Genomic DNA, 15,126 nt, shown 5'->3' with positions numbered 1-15,126 from the left:
ACAAAAATCAAACAGAGGCTAACAAGACCACCTCAAAAGTCAATAAACAAAATATCCACTCTGCTAGGATACTGATCACTGTGTATCTAATTCATAAAGGTGAAATAATTTAAACACGTATGAACGACAACCCTGAGAAAACTGCAACTTTTTTCCCCCCATGTAGTTAAGAACCTAAGCTGTGCTGCAAAAGCCTAAGAAAACCTAAGTTTCCACTTACCAAAGTGAACATAATAAGGCTGCAATGAATTTAAAACTACACACCTGAAAATAGAACCTGTTTTGAAATGACCTTATCTTTTTTACCCAGACTTGAAGATTCTTACTTCACTGACAGCAATGTAAACCCTGAAAGTTTCTCAGCTGTACCTACACGTCAAGCACATGAAGCTCTGCAAGGACAGACAGTATTACTCTAGCTGGCCTTATAACAAAACAAGCATCAGCAGATCCAGCAACTATGTTATAAAATACCCAGTTTGTCTCAAATCACATGGACAGTGACAACAGGTTAAAAAGACTGATATATCAGGTATTCACAGCAATGCATCCTTTGAAGTTCTTTATTAATGTTGTGCAATAGTAGATCACAAAATAGGATAAAAGAACACATTTTAAGGAAAGAATAAAATGAACATTTTAATTGACATAATACAGCAGTTTAGTTTTAAAAATGTTCAAGACAGCTGCAGCATGCCAAATGTATGACCTAATTATTTTGTTTGAAGACAACAATAATGGCACGTCTAACTGAAAACACCATTATTTTCCATAAAGCTAAGTTTCCAAAAACTGGAGCATGCAAGCATTAAGTTTAAAACTGAAGAGGTGGCCAACATACTCCCGTTAAAGGCAATAGGCTTGGTCCTATTCAGTTCAAGGAGGTTACAACTGGAAGTTCACAATGGAGCTCAGCGAAATGCAAATAACGAGACTACACTTAGTGTCAGATCAAGGATCCACTTAGTCCATTCTCTCCATTGCCAAGGTGGATGCTTAAGGACACGTTTAAGTACAGGGTGAGAAGCAGTGAAAGTTTATTCCACTACGGTCTTCAAGGATTAGAGGCTCAGCAACTTCCTGAGCAAGAAGAGTGTTGGTTTTGTATTTAATAACCCTCAGCAGATTTTTCTGTCAGGAGCTAACTGGTGCTTTTTGAACCTTTAGTTTCAGCATCCATAGCTTGCTGTGCCAAAGAAGTTGGCCACATTGGAAGGCCAGGCATAGCCAACATAACCAACCTTCCCCCACTTTCCAGAAGCATGGTGAAGTAACATGGGGATCTTTTGGGTTGGGTTGTGTGTTTTAAGACCATGCAATCTTTATCTACCAAAAATAAAGCCTTGGTGCCACATTTGCTTTGGAAGTCCCTAAATCACAAAAAGCTGAAAGCATTTTCTGTGGCTGTATCCTAACACATTCGTCCTTTTTATGCATCCTCCCCTTATCAACTATTGCTCACCAGTATCGCAGAGAGAATGCTGAGTTAGAGGGATACTTATAAGGCCTGTTATGGCTTTATTTACGACAAAAAAAGCAAGTATAAAATAGTAAAGTTACCATTAGGTTTAAACGCACCCCTTCCAATACAATTGTATGTTGGTTTGGGACTGATCTATACATATGCACCTTTTGTTCCACATGTTCATGTTATTTGGTTAAAGACTATACAAATACTTGCAGAGCAAGACCTAAAATAAACCTGTTATAAACCTTTTATAGTATTTACATATTTTTAAAACTTCTACATATGCAGAGTGTACTTCTGTTTTAATACATACTAAATTAAGCATAATTTATTATATCACAAGTATAAAATATTAACACATATTGAAGAAGTTTAGATTAAAATTTCTTTTCCTGACCTTTCAGAAGAATCACAATACAGATACCACTATCTGGTCACAAAAAAAACTTTTATATTAAATTTCTGATAATTCTTGAATTAAGATCATTAAGATCTGATTCCTATGCTAATCACTTTGATTTTACCTTGATTCACAATTACCTTCTTCAAACAGTAATATCTCATTTACAAGTTTATTCCCTTGTATCTCTAGATCATGTGGAGAACTGTATTTTTCAGTAACAAACTCACAATCAACAAATTTAAATGTCCCAGAAGTTTCCCGCACCCAAGTTTCTAACCTTTTAGCCTCAGCTCCACCTTTAAGCATCTCCTTTATCAAGCAACGGTTGCTGATTAGTACTTAAGCATTCACATGAATTAGAAATTCATTCCTGGATTTCTAATACTTTGATACAATTTCACTACAAGTGTTGTGAGTTTTATATCTAGTGAGCCCATCCACTAGATTTTTCCTTTCTATTTCCCACATAAAATTTAATGTAACTTTTTTTTTTTCAGTCCTCTTAACCACACATAGTCAAGCATCAGTTTAAGCAGAATGCCCTATTTCCAACAAATTTCATCACTGTGCACATTGGCACAGTATATATGAACTTCCCTCATAGAAGTGCCTAAACCCTGTAAGGCAAAATACATGCTGGAGGGCAAATAAGAGAAAATACAGTAATTACAAAGATGATTGTAAGTGTGAGGCTGTTTCAGATTCCAACACAAAATGGTCAAGAAATGACACATGCATTGTTTACAGAAAGGGGGAAAATCAACATTGTGACATGAATATACCTGAGCTTAGAGCAGAAATTTCAAGTTCCTTTACAGGCAACACAGGAATACTGTTAAAGGCATAGCAAATACTGCCTGTCTTAATTAATTCAAGAATTCTATTCCTCAAGCACACAAGGAAACCAAACCAGAGCTCATCTTGGTTGAGCGCACATCCTAAACAAGAAGTTGCAATACAAAGGCACCTTTAACTCCCACTGTTGAAAGACAGAGTGGTGATCCCCAACGGATCCCTAAAGCAAAGCAGTGAAGCACTTACTCTGGAGAGCGACAAGCTGTGGGTTCTGAAAGGGAAGAGGCCTCAGAAAAATCTGAATATGGCGCTGACATCCTGGAGAACAGCAAAGTTCATAATAGTTTCTGGTTCTCCGAATTGCCCTACCGATTAGCTCACCATTCACTTTCACACTTTTATTCTGGAGACCATCTTCAATCTTTTAAGTTGTTGTCAGGACTAAGGATGCAACACTGGAGAATGGAAACCCAAAAGCTAGCTGAAGGAAAATTTAGTGCTCACCACCTAATGCTTTTCTAGGGATCTAGTTCGACATCCAAGTAGCTTTCTCCAAACAGTTTTCAAAAGTTGAATTTTACCAGAAATACATCCAACAATTCTACAGATTTATTGAGGATGGGAGTGAGAGGAATTTGTGACCAAGGGTGAGACCACCATGTTGCAAAACCGTTCTATAAAAAAAAAAATAAATATGAAATTACTTGAACAATCAGAAGAAATGGCATTAACTGCAGAAAACCTGTATGACCTCTACACTACTAATGGTGGAGGTATTACAACCATCTGTATCTTCCTACACAGGAACTTTGTTTTTATCATAACGAGATGGTCTTAGGGAATTCTTTCCCCAAATATACTTCAAATAAAAGCATGTGTCACTGCTGGAATTCTTCACTAGTCCACTTCAAAACATCTGATGCATTCCCACACTGGTGTGGATGGCTCCATAAACATGACCTCCAAGAAAGGAGGGAAACAAAAAAGCCTAATGCTTTTGGCATAGTATTTCTTTTAAAACAAACAAAGTCACAAAGTTTCTCTCCTAACCTAATGACAATGTAACGTACTTCATTAGATTATTTGCTATGTATCTTCATAGTATTACTTCTAAATGCTAAGATTTATCAGAATAGCAGCTATACTCAAATACTTCAAAAGCCTAATTTCAGCAAAAGGACCGATTATTTTATCAGTCATAAGAATATAACATGTTGTTTGATACTGGGCATTTTCATTTGTGTTGTGTTTACTGAAGTTTATATAGTATAAATACTTAAGTTAGACTGCACAATCTGGGGGACATTTGAAAGTAATTATAAGAGATCATAATTATACATATTCTGACAGTACAAACATTTCACATGCTATAGGTCCTTCTATCATTTCAGTATCAGAAAGATTCACTACAGAATGGACTAAGCCAAGAAACCAGCAGATTTGCATTACATGCTGTTCTTGCTTGCTGGAGTGGTTAACACTCCATTCTGCAATCCTTATAATTCTCTTAACCTTTCTCATCACAGTGCTTATTTATTGTGTTACAAAATACTTTGTAAGAAATACACAGGAAACTGAACAAAGAGAAACTCAATAAAGGGACAATTGAAAAATTTTAACTGGATAGAGGATTCAGACAATTCAAGTGCTACAGAAAAGAAATACAAGAGACGAGACTACTCATCATAATAGAGCAACTAAAATGCTAATAATAACAAAGTTTTCCTTAAATCCAACCAGCTCTCCATGAGTTCACCATTTAGTTGAGCTTCTCTGAAAATTGAGGTCTAAACAGCCAGCAAGAGATATAAAAATACTGATTTGAATTATGAAAAAACAAATCTTGCCACAGAACACAAAACAGACCCCCTTTATCAGGAAGCTGCTCTCCAAAACTCTAGGTTTATGCAGGGTTTAACATGTGCATTTCTCAAAAAAGAACATGGCTCAGATGAGCTATTTATAGCTCTTTATTTAAATTAACATCTTGCCTTGCTAACATATAAAATCCTTACTCCCCTTCTGTGTGCAGTCAGAAATGCAGAGAGAAACTAAAGCTCTGCTTTCTTTCTGTAGTCAATGGAAAGGATAAGTTTTCTAGGAACAAATTAGGCTACACAAGTCAAGTACTGGTGCTTTTAAAGGCAGAACAAAAAAAAACTAAAGCAAAACCCTCAAAACCAACCCACTATCAGTCCCTGTTAATTACAGAACAGATTCAACAACCTGAACGACCCATAATCTGCTAACAGCCAGCACTGCAGTATTTGAACAAGGAGCCAGTGGAGGGAGATGTGTGGCCCTCTCCATCCACCCTCCACTAAAGAGCAGCTCCTAGGCAATGCAATTTTGCTTTAAGGCAGGTTCATATGGCACAAGTGGCCCTTCATGCTGGAGGCTGCAAAGAAGGCTGGAGTATCATTAAAGGTGCTGCACCCAACTTCTTCTGAAGGCCCCACAGAGTACGGAAACCCGCCCCTCACTACAGCCCTGCTCTCCCAAGGGTCAGGAGGCTCACTGATCCCACATGCACAGTCACTTTGCCCTGCCCTCTCACTTTGCTGGAGAGGGAGGAGAGGGGAACATGCCCTGCTTCTAGCTCTTCCCTTCTCCATGCTCAGGAAGGGCAGCTGTAAAGAAGAGAGGTATCAAAGTATCACTTCACTGTCACTAGGTCATTTTGTTCCCATAACATGCAGAACCAGAACACTGTGCAATCACTGGATGAACCACAGCTCCCCACAGCACCTACACAGCTTTCTACACCACTCCCAAATTACACACTGAAAACAAATAGCCAACACATATGAAAGGGGGGGGGTGGTGGGGGGGGGGGTGGGGGGGGGGGGGGGCGGGGGGAAGAAAAAGCCCACAGTTTTCTGGGTACCTTCTAATACTTCATTTACAGAGGAAGCGTTCAGGACTTTTTATCCACTGTAGATTTACCACAACTGTACTACATGTCCTGCTTCTTTTATTAACACTAACTGCTGCAATAAGCTGAACGAGTTCACTATCAATCTGTCATCTGTTTCAGCGTAGGAGCACATCTTGAGAAGTTTCTTTTAAGGTTCTTTTGTTTTGTTTTAAATCTACACATACATGCAGTATTTGTATGAAATAGACTATGTATCATTATAACCTTACTTGTTTCCAGTGAAGTCCCAAATGTATCACAAAGAAAAGGCTGAGTACGTTTCACCTCATACTAATTGCGGACCTGCATTTCCTCACCAGAATGTGGTAACGACACACAGCATGGTCACATCTGTAGAGCAGGGAGCAGCTAACAGCTCCCCGTCTTCTCATAGGTCTTACTGCCTCCTCTCGCGGGAGGGAGGCTGGCTGCCATCAATGGCCTGGAGACAGACAATGCTCAAAGTCTGCGTTACTGCTTTAGTTTGGGTCAGGACTCTCTCTTGAAGCATATCTTAACAATTTCACTCACAGAGGTTTGGTTCGTGTTGTGGGGGCATCTAAAAGCACATGCACTGTTTCTTTTAGATGCAGAGGGGAAAAAAAAACCCACCTTAAAAAATAACAAGAAACTAAATCCCAAATGTGAACACTCCAAGAGAGCACCTAATGTATTTCAGCCTCATATTGTCATTCATTCATGAGACCAGACTACACCTAGACCAAAATAAAACACTAAGCCCTGAAACATGCATGCAATGGACCACAGGTCATTCAAACCTAAGGCTTTAGACTATAGATCTGCTCCCATTAGTCCATGCTGCTTGCTAATGCAGAGAAAACCAAAGATCACAAGAATCTGGATCCTCCTGTTCTCCCCCCTTCCCAAGGACAGCAAGCAAAAAATAAAGCAGAGTAGAACTACCACTGAGCTTTCCCACTTCAAAAGCCAATCTATTCCTTGTCTATGAAATTCAAAAGTTTTATTTACATATTATAGTAGCAACCATAGCAGAGGCAAAACCAAGCTACTCAAGTAGTGGCTTTTGGTTTTTCCATTTTGAAGTGTTTAAAAACAACATCAAAGAATAGACTTAAAAGGGCTAATACAAAGGTCAGTTCTGTGAGGTCAAAGTAGTGATGTCTCTTTAAAATTGAGATTTAATTTTGATTTAGACATAATTTGAATGATACTGGTTTTACCGAGATGATGGTCTTAGAACGAGAAGAAACAACATTTGGAGACAGTACGTTATAGTTAGGCTTGGTATACATAATGTAAATAAACAAACTTGGTAAAACTCAGTCACAAAACTGATTTAAGCACAAGCCTCAGGAACCATTTATGAGCAGAAAACTGTCATGAAGCACAGCTGCAAACATTTGAAGTACTGTTCCAGTGACCAGAAGTACAGCTCTCCTGCATACCACACTTGTAAGAGCTGAACTGAAGACAGAAAAAGAATTCTGAGCAACCAATACTGAGTGATACAGAGTTTTATATGTAAACAGGGGGACCTGTGTACGTTTCCAAGTTTCTAGATCTGCATCCCAACCCTATATCAGAACAAGACCTAAGCATGCAACCTCAGGCATGCTCCATCCAGATCTCAGACAGCTCGAGGTCTAGAACCACTGGTCACATTGTTAAGTGTCCTTGTCCTGAAGGAGACACAAAGCTGTAGCTTGCTAACCCAGTAACAGTGAGAAGTATAGCTCTGGAGGTTTAGGGATCCGATGGCTCAAACTGAACAGCAATACACAAAGCAGAGGCCACGCAAATTTGGGAACCAAAAAAAAGGGACCCTTCCTCTGGGCAAGCATTAGCACAACTTTTCTAGTCTCCTCCTTCTCCAGAGGGAAGACTTTACTGTTGTATATTTTCTTATTCTGACAAATAAATTAATTTGTTTACAAATTTAAAAATTTACCTATAGCACATTTTTTTTGATGTTGAGTCAGGTAGTCTTTCAAAAGAGAAGAGAATTAGCAAGATAATATTTTAATACAAAAAAAGACAACAGACTGTCTAATTTTCTGCTGGCCTTTCCAAGGTGCCTGAGCACACGACAGACAGGAAAGAACTTCATTACCAAACTCAAAGAATTGAGTCCAGTTCCAACTCCAAAATACTCACCTTATGCCCAAGCATGGAATACGTACACCACCTTCACTCAACAAGGACACAAGATCTTTTTCCTTTTAATTGACAACAATGGTGTATGTGGGTTCTACATCTACACAGACAGTAACTCCTCTCCCTATATGAAATTTACTCTAAACATAATCCTGCGAAATCCACTTTCACACCTATTTGTCCTATGAGCCTTTTTTTTCCACCTCTGTAATAAGGAGCTACTGCTTCAGTGTTCCATTAACAGCCAGCTCTCTCCTTCCCACTAGGATTAGTTAATTCTCATCGTTACACTAGTGAAAGTTAGAATTCCTCCAGGCAATGCTGCTGTTTAAACCATCCCATTTATATTGAGAACACTCACAAACTACTGACATTAACACTCCAGATAAAGTGTATCAATATACATTTTAGACAGAGTCTACTATTACAATAAGGTGGGGGTTTTAATTTTGTATTTTGTAAGATACTAGATCCTACAAACAATAGGTAATTTCTTTCTTGACTTCCCAACATGAACAGCAGCTCCTTGTAATCATTACAAAAAAGGAAACAAAACCAGAACAAACAAATGAGCAGATTTTGTAGGAAGCAGTATTAACTAATGGAAATTTAGTAGTAAGTAACAAAGTAGGAGACAACAGGTTTCAATAGGATAAACATGCAGCTGAGAGGCAGGAACTCCTAATTTCCATCTTACACCTTCCAGACAGTTGTTATAACTTGTCCAAGGCCATATTTAACCTATGGCTCAATTTCCATAAATGAAATAAATAACAAAAACCCCACACTCTAGGTTTTACTTGCCTTACAGCCATGTTATAGAGCTAATTAACGTTTGTATAATGCTCAGGTTATGCAACAAGTACTAACAAAACACTATGTCTCCAGCCTTGGTAGTATCTTATTATTGCACTTACACAGATTATAACCTATGATAACTATGACTGGAAGACTATCTTTGTCATAAACCCTCTCACGTGCTTACAGCTTCCCAAGGTGTTCATTGCTGTGGTTGAATTTTTCCCACCTTTGTCTTTACCCAAAGGTGGATGTTTTGAACACTTCAAAAAGGACAGTTTTGACCATTAGGCATCATTCTCCCAATGTAAAGCAATTCTGGACACTTTTAATGCTGACCTTTATGATTTAATCTTTTTCACTAGAATAACACAGTTCTTCATAAGCAAAGTCACACCAAGTTTGAAAAAGAAGTTCTTAAAATTTTTACAATGTAAAACTGAAATATTAGGCACAGAGAGGGGAAAACCTGTATGCCTAAAATTGGATATGGTAGGCACTCTCATACAGGTAGTTCATAGGAGAACAGAAGTTCACCTTCTGAGGACAGACTGTCAGGCTTCCAAGAGAACATGAATACTGTGAACACAACAAGCAGTTCAGCTTCAGACTAGAATTTAGAAAAAGGACTTGAAAAGTCAACTTGCCTCCTCTGTACATTTGCTACTCTCTGACCTGCACAGAAACATCTCAAATACCCCCTGTTGCTGCTACCAAGGAAATGTGAAGCAACTGCCACTGCTTCCAGTCAGACTACCACCCACCAAGGGAACAGCAGCCTCAGCCATAGGCCCATGCACGAGAAAGTAGGGGTAGCGAACAATCACACAAGACAAAGGGAGGGGGAAGATTTAACAGCTTGGACTGCAAGACCATACTGCTTCCCTTTGACCCCTCTTTCTGTGGACTACAGGCAGGCTTATTCACACAGGTGCAGCAGAGCAGAAACACATGCTGCTGGGATTACACCTGAGCTAATAAGCCTCACTGATCAGAGCTGGCTCTCAGCACTCTGGTTCTGGAAGCACAATGCAGACAAATGGAAGTTGGCTCTGGAAAGAGCCAGTATGGGTCTGGGGTTTATTAGCTCAGGCTTTGCACCATGCAAAAGAATATAAACTGGCCCTAGAGACCAAATAGCTTATTAAAGCGATACTAAGTCTGAACTAATAAACACTGACAGATCCAAACTGACTCTGCATGAAGTCAGCTCAGGTGTGCCTGCATCTGTAGCACAATTAATCTACAACTGCAGTAATACACTCAAAAATAACTGAGAGTCCACTAACTGAATTTAAAAATCACTTACAGGAAACAAAGGGGTTAACTTTTGTTCAGTTATAGGGTTTCTGTTCTTCTAAAAAGAACATTGGGAGGTTCCAGAAACAGAGATATCTGGTTTTATGACTGCGAGACTAATCTTCCATAGCTATATCAAGTCAATGCTATCTCACGGTTTGCCTAAGTTACAAAACAGACAACTTCAGTACATTTAGTGCTTCCCCTGGCTTGCCAAGAGAGGGGTAAAGCTGAGAAGATCTAAGCCAAGTGTATTTATACCACTGCTAGGCGGTATCAGAGTAGCATCAGAGCAGGCAGCAAAAATATTTAATGCAAAGGAGAGCCTAATATTAGGGACACAAAATGAGAAAGAAAAGTCAAAAAGCAAATGCCCTCCCCTTTCTTTTGACTCTTCTGCTAGTCCATTCCTCCAATAACTATGGATGAACAAAGTAATTAATGGATTTAAATGAGATTCTACCCAGCTATGCCATAAAAATCTAACTGCCTGATTTGGTCTTTATTGAAGACCCTAAAAATAAAAAGGAATTAAAAAAAAATAATAATAAAAAAAAGAACAGTTGAATGATAATGGCATAAGTCAGCCAAAAAGGCAAAACTTAAAGAACAGAAAGCAAAGTTCTTAATTTATAAACAAAAGTTGAAAAGGATGAAGTTATCTGGAAATAAAAGTTACTAGAAGACAAAGAGCCACCAAAAGAAAAACTGTATGCGTTTTGTTCAAAATACTGAAAATAAAATTGTTTGACAATAGCATTGCAGTTGAAATATTTTTTTTTTTTACTTAATTTCCTGAAATTGTTTTTTCCATTTTGATTAGTCTTTCAGCTAAGGTAGGTGTTTTAGCCTCAAAATACCACTGTAAGCTGAAGGAAATCACTCTATGCTTGTAAAGCGTGTTAAGCAAAAAAAGGTGACTAACCTAACAGAGCAGCATGTATTTCAAGCTGAAAATGTTAATTTAGAAGACTATCTTAAATGCCTAAATTGGGCAGGGAAATTGTGAAGTTTTGTCTTTAACAGGCTACTGTAATAAAGTCTTTTCTTCTTAGCAACAGCTCCATGCAGGTCAAAGGTACTTGACCTTACTGAGGATTACAAATGTGATTGCTCCCTGTTGTGAAAAATCCCACACAGGGACAAAAGCCACTATAAAAAGCCCCAGAGTTTGAGTCTTGAAAGCATTGTTTACTCCAACTCTCTCAGAGACAGAAGTCCTGCTGAACTAAAGTGATGTTCCAAGCTCTGCCCAATCTCACTGATACCTAAAGGGGTTTCCTGAAGAGGTATGTCATTACAACCTTCCATGACGTCATGGCAACATCACTCCAGTTTAGCCATTCGCAGTCATCTTGAATCCTGCCTAAATTAGCAGAGATTCTTCTTCTTTCACATTAGAAAGGCCAACCTGAGTATAATAGCATTGGCTCAGTGTTAGTTTATGCACATATTTTATGTTTCTAGGTATCCCAGTAAAGGTATGACCCTCTACAGGATCTTCTCCAAACCCACTGCTTTTACCTTGTTCAACATTTCAGAAATTCCACGCCCTAATCACAGGATCACCACGTGGGGCACTGGAGAAAGGACAGCGTGGGTAGATGGCAATTCCTTGCTCCCCACCTGTGCTCCTCTGGCAGGTTCTTCACCCTATCAAGTCCCCCTCTTCAAAAAACTCCTAACACCCAAGCACTAACATGTGTGTGGGGGGGTGGTCCTACAAAAAGTAACCTCCGCAAAGCTCTCTTCAGAAACGCTGCAATCTGTGCTGAGAATAAACATATGAGGCACCCGCTGTTCATGAAGGTTAGCAAGGAGGGATTTAGGGAGGAGAGATGAAGCATAATGACTGCTGTGCGCCAACGATGCTGGGGGAGATGGGCTCCAGCAAGCAGGCTGGTGACACAGCGTGGGTGGGATCTGTAGCTCAGCCAGCACCTCTTTGCCCACAGCTGATGCCAGCATCCACCACCTTGCCAGATGCCCGGGTGGTCTCCACTGGTCCCCCCGGCTACAGGCTGCAGCGGTGTCCCCACACCACACAGCTACTCACGTTTGATGCACCTCTGGGAGCCCGAGGCCTTGCTCCAGCCGTGGCAGCACTGCCCCCCGCAGACGTTGACCCTGCGGGAACAGCAAAGAGGGAGAGGGTCCGGCAGGGCCCCCCGGCGGCAGCCAGCCCCGCTCCCCGTCCCTAGCCGGGCCGCAGGGTGGGCGCTGGGCCGGGAAAGAAAAGGGCGTCAGGAATTAAACTTCCCGAGGAGCGTTCGAGGAAACTCCTGGCCCGGCACGGCTCCGGCTGGCAGGGCGGGCGGCGCCGAGGCTGCGGCGCGACGGGCACCCCCCGCGCTTCCCTCAGGGGCGCGAACGACCGAGGCGCGAGCCGGGGCCGCGAGGGGGGCGGTGGCGGGCTCCTCGCGCGCTCGACGCCTCAGCCCGGGAGCGGGAGCCGCCGAGGCGCGCGGGGGGGGGCTGGCCACGCGCGAGGCTCAGGTGCCGCGTGGAGGCGGCAAAGGAGCGGCGGGCGGGCAGGTACCGCCGCGCCGGGCTCTGGCGGGCTGCCCCGGCCCCCGCCGCGGGGAGCGACCAACGGGCGCGGCGAAGATGCTCGGGGCGGTGCAGGGCGGCGGGCGGGCGGGCGGCGCGGCCGCCCCAGCCGTGCGGGGTGGCGGGGGACGCGCGGGGCGCGGCGGGCGGGCGCCTTACCCCGGCAGCGGCGGCAGCTGGTGCTTCTGGCGGAGGGGCAGGGCGGCGCTGCTGTTGCCGTGGGGGCCCGGCGGCGGCTTGGGCCGGGGGCCGAAGCGGGCCGGCTTGGCGAAGGAGGCGGCGTGAGCGGCGGCGTTGGGGTGGACCTGCCCGGCGGTCCCCAAGCGGAGCTGGACGCCCGCGCCGCCCGGCTTGCTCATCCGCCGGGTCCGCTCCACAGTGCCGCCGCCGTAGCGCGTGTTGAGCTGTACGTTAAACGTGCGCTGCTGCTGCTGCTGCTCCCCACCGAACAGCATCGGGCGCTGATGCCGGCTGCCAGAGGAGCCCCCCCGGCCGGGCTGCAGGACGTACGTGATCCCCCTCAGCCTGCCCTTTTCGGAGGCAGCGAGCGCTGGTGACAAAAGTGCACAGGCAGCGAGGAGGAGGAGGAGGAAGCCCCGTCTGATCCGAGCCATTTCCACAGCGGAGCCCCTGCAGCCGGCGAGCTTGGTGGACCCCCGGTGCAAGGGTTTCCTCCCCGCCGAAGGAAGAGTGAGCGAGTGTGTGCGCGACCTGCGCCCGGCGTGCGGATCCTTCCTCCGCTCGCTGCCCCCGACCTGCTCCGGGGCGGGGGGGGGGGGGGGGGAAGGAAAAAAAACCCTCAGGTTCCTCCCACCCGCCCCCCAAACTGTTAGGAAAGTTCAGCAAACACGTCGCCCCGTGGAGCAGGAAAACATCGTTGGAAGAAAGGAAGCGGCGGGTGCGAGCGGAGCCGGAGCGGGAAGGGAGGAGGAGCAGCAGCAGGGGAAGGGTGTTTGCTGGAGGGGGGTGGTCGCAATGGAGAGCAGATGTGTCGGTTGCCGGAGCTGCCAGCGGTCTGCGTGCGTGTGTAAGAAACGCTCCTTAAGCCAGTGCGGGCCGGAAAAAAAAAAAAAAGAAAAAAAAAAAAACACACCAAAACAAAACAAAAAAAGCAACAACAACAAAATCCCAGAAACACACAAAACACCACCCTCTTTTTAAAAGAGTTCCTCCGCGTGGGCGGGGGGGGGAGGGGGCGGACGGGGTGCCCCGGCCCCGCGCAGCCAGCCTGGGGCCGCCGTGACGTCAGGCGGCGCTCCCGGGGCGGGGGGCCGCGGCCGGGGCCAGGTAACAGGCGGGGGGCCGGGGCCGGGGCCAGGTGACAGGCCGGGGCCGGGGAGCGGCCGCCCGCAGCCTGCGGCGACCCCCGGGGCGCTGACCGGCCGCCTGCCTGCGGCACAGCGAGTGCAGCGGTCCCGCGCGGCGGGGGTCGCGTAGCTCCGCTCTTGCAGCCGCTGAGCGTTTAATGGAGGCAAGGCTGTAAACCCCCAAACGCCTATATACCTGTTCCACTCTGTAGGCAGGAACTCAGCGGAAGCACTTCCACGCGTTAAAGGTAAGCGCCTGCCTCGGCCTCTGCCTGGTGGGAGCCGCAGGTTTGAGATTGCTCTTAGCAGCAATCCTAGCAGGATCAGGGACCATATTCCTTCGAGTTTTTCTTTGTGTTTGTCAAGGGGTATGTGTTTCTAAAGGAGTATGTGTTTCTAAAGAACAAAACACAAACCACAATTGTACACTTAGCACAACTGCCTGCGTTCTTCTCCAGTGCGTCCTCATCGATGTCGCCCTTTAGCATTGTAAATAAAGGGAAAACCCCAAAGTTCACAAGATAACCTGAAGATTACATCTTTTAAAATACTCTCAAGCTGATGTGTCCGAGTTCTTTCCAAGAAACTTTGTGGAGAATCAGTTTGCAAATCCAATAGCTTGGAATCCAGGTCCTCCTCCCTGTGTTCTCCTCTGCTCTTTTCCAGAGCTTTAAGGACACTGACCCTGGCTCCAAACTGATGAGATTTTGTTCTTAAATCTCTTGGCACAGCTACACAGCCGGCACGGGGAGCAGGAGAGTTTTACATTGACAGGATTCCAGGCAAGAGCCAGTGTTAGGAGCACAACGGTCCCTTCCTCCTTAGTTCTCATCTATTTAAAACTGCTCAAAAATAAATAGATGTTTTAAATAGATGAGAGTTTGGAGCTTTCTATAGTCACAGTGTAAGGGAGCCACGTCGATGTTACAGGCTTCTGCTCCTGTGCCTCCAGTGCTCTGAATTGAAACCCAGTGCTTGAAAAAGAAAATGCCAGTAGCATCGGGGGATTCTAAATCCACAGTGGTTGAACTAGAAGGAAACTCAGTGGTGGTTCAGACAAAAAACAGAGAAAGCCTGAAAGGAGCCCCAGCTTGAAGATAACTAGGAAGTTAACTGTGAGACCACTGCCGCCTCTCTTAGCAAGCATCCATGTCTGTTGTTTTTTTAACTCGGAAGGCATTCTCAGTGACTGAACGGTTCAGCCTTCTGAAGGCTAATTATTGTCAATCCTGAGTATGCTAAGTGTTTTTACAGTGTTTAGGGAATGAAAAATACCTTGAAACCAGAGAGGTGGGGTGAGGACTGAGTAAGCAGAGAGAAGCTGATGTGGTACTCGGGACTGTTGCTCTGCACAAGGCCGCTGTCCTTCAGAAGTTTTCCAGAATGAGATCACAGCTACGTGTGTGGCTGGGTTTGTTGAACAGAGGGCAAAAACTGCATCATTCCACAGCAG

At 44.1% G+C, this 15,126-nt stretch overlaps 1 protein-coding gene across 6 annotated transcripts in view; it reads right to left on the bottom strand.

Annotated features, from left to right (window-relative positions):
• Positions 1–14,051, bottom strand: part of LTBP1 (latent transforming growth factor beta binding protein 1) — a 197,264-nt gene extending 183,213 nt beyond the window's left edge. For 2 of the 6 annotated variants that reach the window (XM_040611953.1, XM_040611952.1), the window contains exons 1-2: positions 12,526–13,580; positions 11,873–11,943 (exon numbers count right to left, since the gene is read on the bottom strand). In XM_040611953.1, coding sequence (XP_040467887.1) covers positions 11,873–11,943; positions 12,526–12,980 — 526 coding nt within the window. In that variant the 5' untranslated portion in view covers positions 12,981–13,580. Of the gene's footprint in view, positions 1–11,872; positions 11,944–12,525; positions 13,581–13,869 lie in introns of those variants that run through there. The other 4 variants (XM_040611950.1, XM_040611954.1, XM_040611957.1 and 1 more) reach the window with 3 other exon arrangements.
• Positions 14,052–15,126: the final 1,075 nt, after the last annotated feature.

The sequence above is a fragment of the Falco naumanni genome, chromosome 12 (assembly GCF_017639655.2).
Source record: "Falco naumanni isolate bFalNau1 chromosome 12, bFalNau1.pat, whole genome shotgun sequence".
NCBI lineage: Eukaryota > Metazoa > Chordata > Aves > Falconiformes > Falconidae > Falco > Falco naumanni.
Note: the sequence above shows the minus strand (reverse complement) of the source record. Positions and strands in the feature narration are given on the sequence as shown.